Below are 11540 nucleotides of genomic sequence, written 5' to 3' on the forward strand. Positions count from 1 at the left end.
GGTTCCTCCGGAAATTGGACATAGTTCTACTGGCGGACCCAGCTATACCACTCCTGGGCATATACCCACAAGATACTGCAACATGTAAGAAGGACAGATGCTTCACCATGTTCATAGCAGCCTTATTTATAATAGCCAGAACCTGGAAACAAACCAGATGTCCCTCAACAGAGGAGTGGATATAGAAATTGTGGTACATCTACACAATGGAGTACTACTCAGCTATTAAAAACAAGAAATTTATGAAATTCTTAGGTAAATGGATGGATCTGGAGAGTATAATCCTGAGTGAGGTAACCCAATCACAAAAGAACAAACATGGTATGCACTCTCTGGTAAGTGGTTATTAGCTCAGAAGTTTGGAATACAGGAAGAACAACCCATAAACCACAAGGAACTCAAGAAGAAGGAAGACCAAAAGGTGGACATTTCTTTCCTTCTTAAAAGTGGGAACCAAATACCCACGGAAGGAGTTGCAGAGATTAACTATGGAAGCAGAGACTGAAGGAAGCCAGCCTAAATATAGCTATCTCCTGAGAGGCTCTGACAGTACCTGACTAATACAGATGTAGAGGCTCACAGACATCCATTGAAGTGAGTACAGGGTCCCCAGTGAAGGAGTTAGAGAAAGGACCAATGGAGCTGAGGGGTTTGCAGCCCCTTAGGACGACAACAATATGAACTAACTAGTACTCTCAGAGCTCCCAGGGTCTCAACCACCAACCTAGGACTACACATGGAGGGGTCTAATTGTTCAGGCAGCATGTGTATAGTAGAGGATTGCAAATTTGATCATCAATAGGAGGAAAGGACCTCGGCCCTGTGAAGATTCTGTGCCCCAGTGTAGGGGAACGCCAGGGCCATAAGTGGGAGAGGGTTGGGTGGCAGGCATGGGGATGGGGGAGGCAACAAGGGTTTGTTTTTGTTGTTTCTGTTTGTTTCTTTGTTTTTTGGAGGGGAAACTGTGAAAGGAGAAATTTACATGTAAATAAAGAAAATATCTAATAAAAAAAAGCCAAAAAAAAGAAAGTTCACTAAATGTTTAAACATAAATTCAAATCATAAATTGAATAAGAAGTTTACAAAAAAGAATGTTTTCATTATGTATCCAATAAATCTAGACATTCATTATCTGTCATTAGTTCTACAGGTTCATGGAGAATTAAACACCATAACTAAGTTATCATTGAAGTTTCATGTAGATAAAACAAAATTCGTATTTGTCCTTTTAATGGATCATGAAAATCACTTCTTCAAACACTTACTTCTATTGTTTGTTAGGTGTCAGAACATTTAGAACTCCATCAACCTGCAGTTCCTGTGAGGACCCCACAGTGTATGTCAACCTGCAGTTACTGTCAGGACCCCATGGTGTATGTCAACCTGTAGTTACTTAGAGGACCCCATGGTGTATGTCAACCTGTAGTTACTGTGAGGGCCCCATGGTGTACGTCAACTTGTAGTTACTGTGAGGACCCCATGGTGTACGTCAACTTGTAGTTACTGTCAGTACCCCATGGTGTATGTCAACCTGTAGTTACTTAGAGGACCCCATGGTGTATGTCAACCTGCAGTTACTGTGAGGACCCCATGGTGTATGTCAACCTGTAGTTACTGTGAGGACCCCATGTTGAATGTCAACCTGTAGTTACTGTGAGGACCCTGTGGCTTATGCCAACCTGTAGTTACTGATAGCAAACCTGTAGTTACTGTGAGGACCACAGGTCATATGCATCTGTACCTGTGCCTGTATATAGCCTGTGTTCTATTCAACTATTACTTCCCTTATGTTAGTATTTCATTGACATACTTTATAAATTATCTCAAATCATTTTGAGGTAGTAAGGACTCTATTTTATCAGTCTATAAATGAACAGTACAAAAGCATGCACAGTTTCCTCTTAAAGAGACTGTTAATATTACTAAACCAACTTATTTTAAAATAACTATTTGAAAATCTGAAAACAAACCAAGAGAGAATTTAGTCATTATTAGTTTACGTCATGAAGGAAATACATTTTGTAACCGCTATCTGTATCAAACGAGATCCTAGAAGACATGGATAAGATGTATCTGAAAACTCCACAGTGCTTAGTGAGATCCTGTGAGGTAGGACATAAGAAACAGCTGCATCCCATTAAAACAAGCTCTTGGTAGGTGGTGGCAACACTGAGGGTAAGATGCCCTCCCCTCTCCTGTTAGCTCACGGCACGCTGGCCGGGAACCCTCTCTTCCCTCATCAATGTTCCAGTCCCAAGATAGAGCACAGGAACATCCTGTAAGCTTCTGCCTTTTTAAGGACAGTTTCTTCTTTCCATCTTTGATGGTTATGCTGCCACGAAAGGAGGAGAAACTGCTGAGAGACTTGGGCCCTGACCACATTTCTCTGCTGGGTAGTATTGTAAGCACACAATTGGTCATGAGACGTGCAATGATTCTGCAACAATCTCCTTGTACTAGGCAGATCAGAGGGTTGTACCTGTACTTTCACATCACTGTTTGACTAGAGAGAATGCAAGCCTTTGTACAGAGGGTTGGGTTGAGGTATCCAAGCTCACTGCTTCATTCAGATGGGTGGTAGACTCTTTGATTTATTTCAGGGAATAAAACTTCTGTTTAAAGTCTTTACTTTTACTATTAAAGTACATACCTTGATCTCCACTTGACTCTGTTGGTCTGAGGATAAAACATGGAGATAGAAAGCCCCTCCTTCCTAGAAGACAGTGAACACTGTACTTCCCTTAGTTGTCTATGTTCATGTGCATTAGTTTGTACCTATCTATCCATCAACATGGATAAGATGGCTTATCACCATCTTCACAGAAATAGGTAAACAGATCCTCATTCCTACATTATTCCCACTCACTTAAAAAGAAAAAGCCACATTAGGAATGATTAGAACAGATGCCTCAGGTCTGCCTGTGGCTACCAGCATCTTTGGATAGGTATGGCTCAACACATTCATAATTAAGAACATCAAGTCACAGTGTCAAACATCAGGCATTCCTGGTTCAGAGATTTGGTAGTCTGGGTAACTCTCCTCAGACATGAGGAACACAGAAACAAGCAACAGAAGGCCGACAAGAGTAAACTCCTTGTCATCATGGAGGTGTCTTTAGAGATATAACAACAGCAGGGTAGGATGCTTAGCAGGATCAGAGTGCAGAGACAGGGGTCAGCAGGGAAGTCCTGCTTTCACCTGTGGTTCTGGGATAGCACTATTAGTTGGGAGAGGTGCAATCACATTGTGGGTGATTTTCATTGACTTCACAATGATGCCTTTGGAGTTAAAGCCAAGAGATAATCAGAAAACATTACTTGACTATGATAATGAAAGAGAACATTACCTGTCTGGAGAAAGACTCTAGAAATTATTGTCCGGCACAGTGGGCAGGGAGTGCTTGCAGGGTTGTCTTTGGCCAGAGTCCGTAGGCAGGGCTCGCAGAAGATGTGGTGGCAGGGGTAGCACATGTAGGGGTTGAAGTACACATCCAGGCACACTGCACACATGTAGCTGTCCTTCTCCTCTGGGAACTCAGTCTCCTCATCTGTACTCATCTCATTACTCACCGTCTGTAACACACAAGAGAAACACTGTCATAGTATGAGGCTGGATTCCCCTGAGAGAGGGTGACTTTGTATTTTGTTAAAATTAAAATATTTATGAGATGCCTATAGTATCTGTTTCTGTAACATGTTCCAAGTGATAGAAGTGTGATCTGTTAAAATGAGAAGAAACAGAAAATAGAATATTTCTACATAAAACACTAAACCATACCTAAGCATATTAAGTAACCTGTGATTTTGACCAGTACAAGTTAAGTGTTATATTTACCAACACTGGGATTACATCTTCCCACCCCTAACCAAAATGGTGACTGCCATCGGTTACAGGATGCTACCATGGCATCTTCTCATGATGCCCATCAATCTCTCTTCCCTCTCACACTGTACCTGGAACTCTTCCCAGTCTACCACTTACATCTTTATGGGCCTCAGTGACAAAAAAGTGTCAAAGTTAAGGGAATGTCAGAGGGTAGCCTTAGCAAAGCAATGTGGGTTGATTATGGGATTAGCTTGTGGCTAGGAAATATGAGGAACTTCTCTTCCCACATGCAATAGTTGGGGAGAGGCAGCATAAAGTATAGAGGAAAAATTCCTATTGTTTAACCTCAGATTGGCCCAAGCTGTGAAGCTGTGGGGATTAGACCAGGTGATCCACTGCAAACACTTAGCTCAGAGTTAAAAGATGATAACTATGGCCACCCTCCTCCTCATCTACTCTATCTCATCTTCTCTTACCCCAGATTCTGTAGGTCTTGATGAAGTTTTGGGGAAGGTTTTCTCAAGCTAGGATATATTCAGGGAAAAACAATCAAAATTTAATGATCAGTGAGTATTTGAATGGACATTGGGTTTATTAAATAGCTCTTAATATGCAGGGAGATATAGATATATACAGAAAACAAAAGAGGCTTGAACAGAAACTAACAACTGAACCCTCTATTACGCATTGAATGTTCATCTCTTGAAAGCTTCTACTGAACATTTTTCAGTGCAACAGCATGAAGGGGTGACACATAGGTGATGAAGCCATAGGGCAGAACTCTCAGGAATTGGATTAGTAACTCGTGTATAGGCTGAGGAGTGAATCTCATCCCTTTCATGCTTCCATTCGTCTGTCAGTGACGACTGCATTGCAGATCAGGGCTTCATCTGACACTGACCTTTTTAAGACCTAGACTCTGAGCTTTCCTGCCTGCCAAAGTATGAGACATTACTACCCTTATAGATTTCCCAGTCTACGGTATTTGTATTGCAGTGCCAAGAATCCTCTGGTGATTGGGTTGTAATAACACTATGGTATAAGTTATTATTTATCTAGATATATTTATTTCCCATGGTCATTCTCATTTCATAAAAGAATACAGCTGAGTTTGAGGTAATTATTTTTAATTTGAAATTTTACTTTTCTTATAGGCAGGGGGACATTTTAATTTAACCTAGTTATTTGTTGGTCCTGAGTAAATGTGTTATACATGGTTTTCTCTACTCTAGTTTGCCTTTTTATCTTTATATCATCCTTTGATGGAATGCATTCTTAACTGGATCACATTTTTATTTTATTTTTTTCCCATTTTGAATTTATTTAAGAACTATTGTCCTTTTCCAGGGTCATTAAGTTTGCATTATTTTACACTTTGTATTATTTAAAGATATTATGTATCTGAGAATGATTCTTACAGATGGTGAACTTTACAGACAGGTATCACCCTCTTGCTTAATTGATTTTGCATTTTTTTCAGAAAGCATTTCCATTTATGCACTACAATGACATGTTACCTTGCCAGCAGGAGTCTGTCTGTTTTTTTTAATCCCAGCCCACTAGTGTATTGTCCTTCCTGTCCCATAATCATAGTTTACAACTTTAGAGTAAGACTCAGCATCTGATTGCTGAAATCCTGTAACAGCACAACAGTGCGATGGTTGGTCCTGACCATTTTCATAAGTGTAGACAGTTTAGAATTACATTTTCATGTCATGGTTTAGAAGCTACAATTTTTACTTGAGCTCTATTGAGTCTATGGATAAAATTATGATGCATTAGAAATCTTTATAATAAAAGTCTTACACCTCAGAGGATGGTTTATTTTCCCATTTATTAGAAAAGCATTTAAGATTATCTGGATGCAGTTCTGTTTTCATTTGAGCCAATACTTGCTTTCACTCCTGCTGCTCACTCTCTTTTCAGCTAGCCCAGTCCTCTCAGTGAATGTGACATGCAGGTTCCACAACCTTCACACCCAAACAAATGTGTAAAGAAACACTGCCTCTCTAGCGAGCTGGCTTTCTCTTCTCTCTTTCAACAGTAGAACTTCTTAAGAGACTCACCATGTTGTAGATGACCCCTGCTTCTTACTTCCTACCTTCTCTTCAGCCCACTAACCTACCTTCTGTTCTTAATACAAGGTGGGGGCTCCTTGCACAAACATTAGCAGCCTTGGGTGCAGCCATATGGAGAACACCTTTTGGACTGTTTTCCCATGATCTCTCAGCAACATTTTTTTTGGATAGACCAGGAATCCAGAACTGTCAGAGCCCTGAAGCTGGAGTTATAGGTAGTAGATACCAACCAATGTGGGTACTGGGATCTGACCTATACTTATTATTAAACACCTAACCACTACCTCAGTTATGTCAAATGTTAGCACGATTTAGGTAAATCTTTTAAAGACATAACTGTTTCAGAAATATTACAAGTTTCATATTTTAAGCCAAATTAAAAATATATACTGATCATTACTAATTGAATAATAACTATGCAAAATATTTAGAGTTTTGTGTTGAGACTTTTGAAAGCTTGTCCCAGGCTAGGTGCGAAAGGGCTGTAACTATCTTTCATTGCCTGCAAATGGTCTTTGGAGGGGGGTAACAAGAGTTATGTGAAATGTTTCCTATCCACTGATTCAGGGTCGACAGTTTTTAATAATGATTTATAGATAGTTTGGATTTCATTACCTATTGGCTATTTTTACTCTTTTAGTGGAAACAAGGTAATACATATTCTCTTATATATAGATCTTTCTGCATGTGTGTTTATCATTATTAGTTTAAATTTACTTCATTTCTCAAAATGTCTTTTGTATTGTACTTGTTAGAGTCTACAGATTTTCCTTCTATTAAAAAGGAGTTCCACTATGCTGGTGAAATGGTTCAGCTGGTAAAGGCACTGAGCACAGAGACCTGAGTTTGATCCCTACTACTCACATGGTGGAAAGAGAGAACTAATGCCCTGCATGTTGTCTTCTGACCTACAGTACACACAGAATAAGAAATAATGTAACAAACAAACAAGCAAACACCTTCAGAGTCACATTAGCTTTGTATAGTTTCCCCAGTTAAAAAAAGTTGGTTCTGGTTTTAACATCCATGCTTTTCCTTAGTGAGTCTACCTCTTACTGTAATATATTAATCAATGCAATACTCTTTTCTCTCAGATAGCCTTTAGGTTTTTAATGTTTAGTTTTTACATGTATCTTTTTATTGTATATGTGCATGTGTGTGCCACAGGCCACAAAACAAGTTGGCGAAGTGGGTTCTCTCCTCCCATCGTAGGAAGCCTGACTCTAAAACATTTGTCATCAAGAGTGGTAGTAGGCTCCTTTACCTGTTGAAAACAACACTAGTCCTCACTTTTAGATTTTCAAACTGAGTATTAAACACATTACAATTTTGTGAGTAAATGTAATAACCCCACAGGAAGTAGATGGTGATGTTTATGTAACCGTTCTTAAGGGAGTTGCTGAGTTCTGGCTAACACCCACAACTCTAGAACTTTATGTTATAGCTTATGGAAATGCAGCATGGGTGGGGTAGATGAGGATTCCATGCAACCATTCATATGCTTCTAACCCTACAAAGGAATTAATCTGTCCACTCACAGACATCAAGCTTGGCTGTCCACTTACTCTATCCCAAGAAAAAAAATGAGCAAAGGTAAAGAAAACTGTACCTCAACAGTTTCCTTAGCATAATGTTTATAATTCTTCCAGGTGACTGACAGTGGCTGCTTTATCATCTAGATACAAGGATTGAAACATCACTAAAACACTGCAGAGAACAAAAAGGAACTCAAGAAAGGATTCTCTTGTGGGTAGCCTCTGGGAATTAGGAGCAGTCCATTATCACACTGGCAGTGATGAACAGAAAACGTGCTCAGGAACATTTGTACCAATGCAACACAGTCTAAAATACTGCACATTCATGTAGTGAGTAAACTGCTACGAGGTGCTAGAAAGTGACAACTCATTTATGTTGTGGCATGCATTTGAGAGAAACTGTCACCTCTGATAAACCAGGAGTCAGACAGTGAGTAAAGCAAGCTTAGGAAGAACTTACTAATGTGACTTGGTTGCTGTTAATCTCATGTGACATGGTAAAAAGGAAAAGATAAGTTTAAGAAAAAGATGATCCCAAGCATGAAAGGAGGAATAGAACATTAAGAAATTCTATAACTGATAGCATTGAGAGAAGACAACTGTTTCTTATACTCAGTCGATAAGGTACTTTAAAATGTTTCAGAAACAAAGGCCAATCTGGAGTCAAAGATCAAATGGGGTGTACAACTGTCCAACCCTTCATTGCAGAATCCCAAGGGTAAACAGAGGTGTCCAGTAAACCCTTTCTAGATTAAAGGCAGCATTCCCTATGGATTCTTGGGTAAAAGTCAGTGAGAGCCAAATGTGTGTCTTCATATATTAGTATGACAAGCTTCTAGTGTCTGTGATTATGTCTAAAGTGGTGGGCATATGTTAAAAGTAATTTAATGTATGTCTACTGACATGATAACTGAAATCAAATAGAACAAAAAGCTAAGATTAGACAGAATATTGCAAAGATTCCTTCTGGCATGTGCCAAGATTATTAGAAACTTTAAGTGCTCCCTGGGTTCTGATCTTCTACAACAACTAAGTATTTCCTCATGGAGGATGTCACTTGCAACACATTGTGGTTGTAGTTTAATTTTTTTTTAGAGATTTAAGATGCTAAATAGACAACTAACACAAACCTCCTCTTTTACAAAATGAACCAAAGTAGCAGGTAAAATAGGTACACTCTGAAATGAGTGATTGGTGGTCCACCAAAGATGAGCAAGAGAGGGACTGGTATGTTTTCATGGTCAGAGACCTGTGTCAAAGCATAGTATGGGAACAAAACATAGTATTTGTCAGTCTGGTTCTTTGCATGAGGTGAAATGAGTCTCCTGTTTGTAGGGCTATGAGTCAGAGAAAGCCCCAGGATACTGTTCATTGTGGATGCTGGCAATCTGCACCATATGAATTTCACAAACTGTGTAAGCTTGTAGCCCACTAAGGTACATAACCTGAAATTGGCACAGCAGCTTTGCTTTGAGACAGGGTATCATACCATGTGACTCAGAAATTGCCAAGAATGCTAAACAGTAGCCATCTTGTGAGATGAGCTACTTGTCTGCATTTGGGCTGCTCAGAAATACCCGCCTTTTCTCATTGTATACACTGTGCCCAATATCATTAACCATAAAAAAATTGTGAAAGATCATAATATACTCAGGTAGATTAAAAGTGATAGTGTATAATAGGCACTGTAAGGCACATCTTCAGAAGTAGGTCATTTACTAAGTCAGAAACTCTTTAAGTAGAGATGTCTAAGTTCCTAGAAATTCACATGTCTCCTGGGAACACAAAGAATACATGAGGATTTAAGGTATCACAATGCTCTCCAAAGAACACAGAAATCTCTAGGAGCAGATGCCAAAGAAATAACAGCTTGAGATACCTATAAGATATTAAAAGAAGAATTACAACTAGGCTCAGTGACATCAGACACTACAGATGGTTCAGTGGCTTAGAATGTGTATGGTGGCACAAGTTTGTTTGCTAGCACCCACAGCAGGCAGCTCATAACCTCCTGTAATTACAGCTCCAGGAGATCCAACACAACACCCTCTTCTGGACTAGGCAGGCACCTGTACTCATACAGGCCCTATCTCTCAAGCATGTGCACATGCACACACACACACACACACACACACACACACACACACACACACACACCTAAAACTAAATCTTTTGAAAAAGGGAGGGATGTAAGAGCCAAGTGCAAGGAAGGGGCAATGATTAATTTGGGGATTTCAAGGACTTGGAAGTTGAGTGGTTGCACTGGGGATTTAAGACATTTAAAAAAAAAGTCAGCAGAAGATAATCTTCACGTGAGCAAACAAATGTTAACACTGGTTGTATAAGGAACATTTTCAACTTTTTTCTCTAATGTCTTAAATAAATCATATCTTAAGCTCACATTTTTTTGAAATGAAGTATTCCATTTCTTATGAAGATCAATCAATCAATCAATAGAAGGCCTTGTTTCTGATTACCAGGTAGGTAAGAGGTATCATTGGGAGTCTACTAGGAGAGGAACATGACTCAGTACCACCTTTGACCAAAATCTATCAGTGGGCTCCAGAAAACACTAATGCAGTTCCTCCAAAGTCATGCACGCTGTATCCCATCTCATGAGCAAAGGCTAACATGTCTGTTGGTCTTGTCGTTTTTCTTGTCCTTTAAAGGTTACAGGATTCTTCCCTTGCTCTGTTCCTTACCCGTATTTCTTTGCAGCAGAAAAACATGTATGTATGAACCAAGGTGGGTTTTGTTGTTGTTTGGAGTCTTATTAATCCATGACCCCTCTCTCTTCTTTGGGAAGAAGCAGATAATATTTTGGTATCCCAAGAAATGGATAATACACAGTATGTAGTTAACAAAGAAGTTAAATTGGTAAATTGTGTAGCATTTTATTTTCAAAGTGTATGTATTATTTTCAGCACAAGTGATGGATTTGGGGAATCTCTGTCAGGCTCCTCTAATCCTGTCTCCTTGCATTCAACACACACAAGATAAATATGCTGCAGGGTTATGGCAAGACATTGCACACAACACACACTACATAAAGATGCTATGGCAAGACATTGGTAGAGCTCTACCTGATCATCATGCTTCTCCTAGTTCTAAGTTGAATATTGCCCAGAATTGTGTAGGCAAGCAAAGCCCAAATGGTGCCATCTTCAGAATTACAGAGAAAGCAAGGGTCCAGAATTCTTTCCTACATAGGGGAGTAAGGAACAACGGAGGATGGTGCTGAGACATCACTGAGTAGACAGGAAGAGCTGGTTAGCCAGCACAAGGAAGATACTACACAGAACTGGGGGATGGAGTACTCAACAGGCATCAGTCAGGCCTACTACTCATCTCTTCTACCAACATTCTGATACTTGGAAAGCACTAGAAATTTTAAAACACAGGCTAGGGAGGATGGAATGTTGACCCTACATAAACTAAGATTCATTTTTTTTTAGCCTACATAAGAAATGTGATTAGACAAAGTATTTGACCAAACAAATACATGTTATGCATTATTGGTATATCTTGCATGGAAGACAATATTTAATTAAGATGATGAAAATATCACAGTTCTTAAATACCCAATCTATAGAATACGCTTAGTACTCAGAATAAATTCTTTTTGTTTCATTATATTATCTAACCTCTTCACAAAACTACTTTATTTTTATAAGACTGACATAGCATTCACATTATGTCATAGAAAGACTTTAGATATTAAGCTTATTAGATAATAGCAATGATTAAGAAAACAGCATATGGAAGTTATTTTAATTATATATCTTTCAGAATCCTTTAAATATATGATTCTTAAAGAAATGCAAACTTTTACAAATGTCATTGTTGTGTCATAAGAATTTATATTTCTGTCTCAGATTATGACTTTAAATTTGCATAAATACATATTCCAAATTTGACGGCCTGGGAGTTCTAACATATGCTAGCTTCCATAACAGCCATCAAAAATTATATATTTTAGGAATAACTAGAAGAGCTTTTTATATCACCTGCAAACCCCTGCTTTTGATGAATACAGAGAACCAATCAATGCAGGAAGTTTCACTTCAGGGCTGGTTGAATAAAATGCTAAGATAGGGTTGA

The 11540-nt window shown here is 38.9% G+C and overlaps 1 protein-coding gene and 1 long non-coding RNA gene across 5 annotated transcripts in view; one reads left to right on the top strand and one right to left on the bottom strand.

The window, feature by feature from the left end:
- Window positions 1-11540, top strand: part of LOC116083784 — a 104831-nt gene that overhangs the window by 65511 nt on the left and 27780 nt on the right. The gene's annotated exons all lie outside the window — the stretch shown is intronic.
- Rnf180 (ring finger protein 180) overlaps window positions 1-11540 on the bottom strand; it is a 172889-nt gene that overhangs the window by 63314 nt on the left and 98035 nt on the right. For all 4 annotated transcript variants that reach the window (XM_031360552.1, XM_031360553.1, XM_031360550.1 and 1 more), the window contains one exon: window positions 3348-3573. In XM_031360552.1, coding sequence (XP_031216412.1) covers window positions 3348-3573 — 226 coding nt within the window. The remainder of the gene's footprint in view (window positions 1-3347; window positions 3574-11540) is intronic.

The sequence above is a fragment of the Mastomys coucha genome, unplaced genomic scaffold (genome assembly GCF_008632895.1).
Source record: "Mastomys coucha isolate ucsf_1 unplaced genomic scaffold, UCSF_Mcou_1 pScaffold8, whole genome shotgun sequence".
NCBI lineage: Eukaryota > Metazoa > Chordata > Mammalia > Rodentia > Muridae > Mastomys > Mastomys coucha.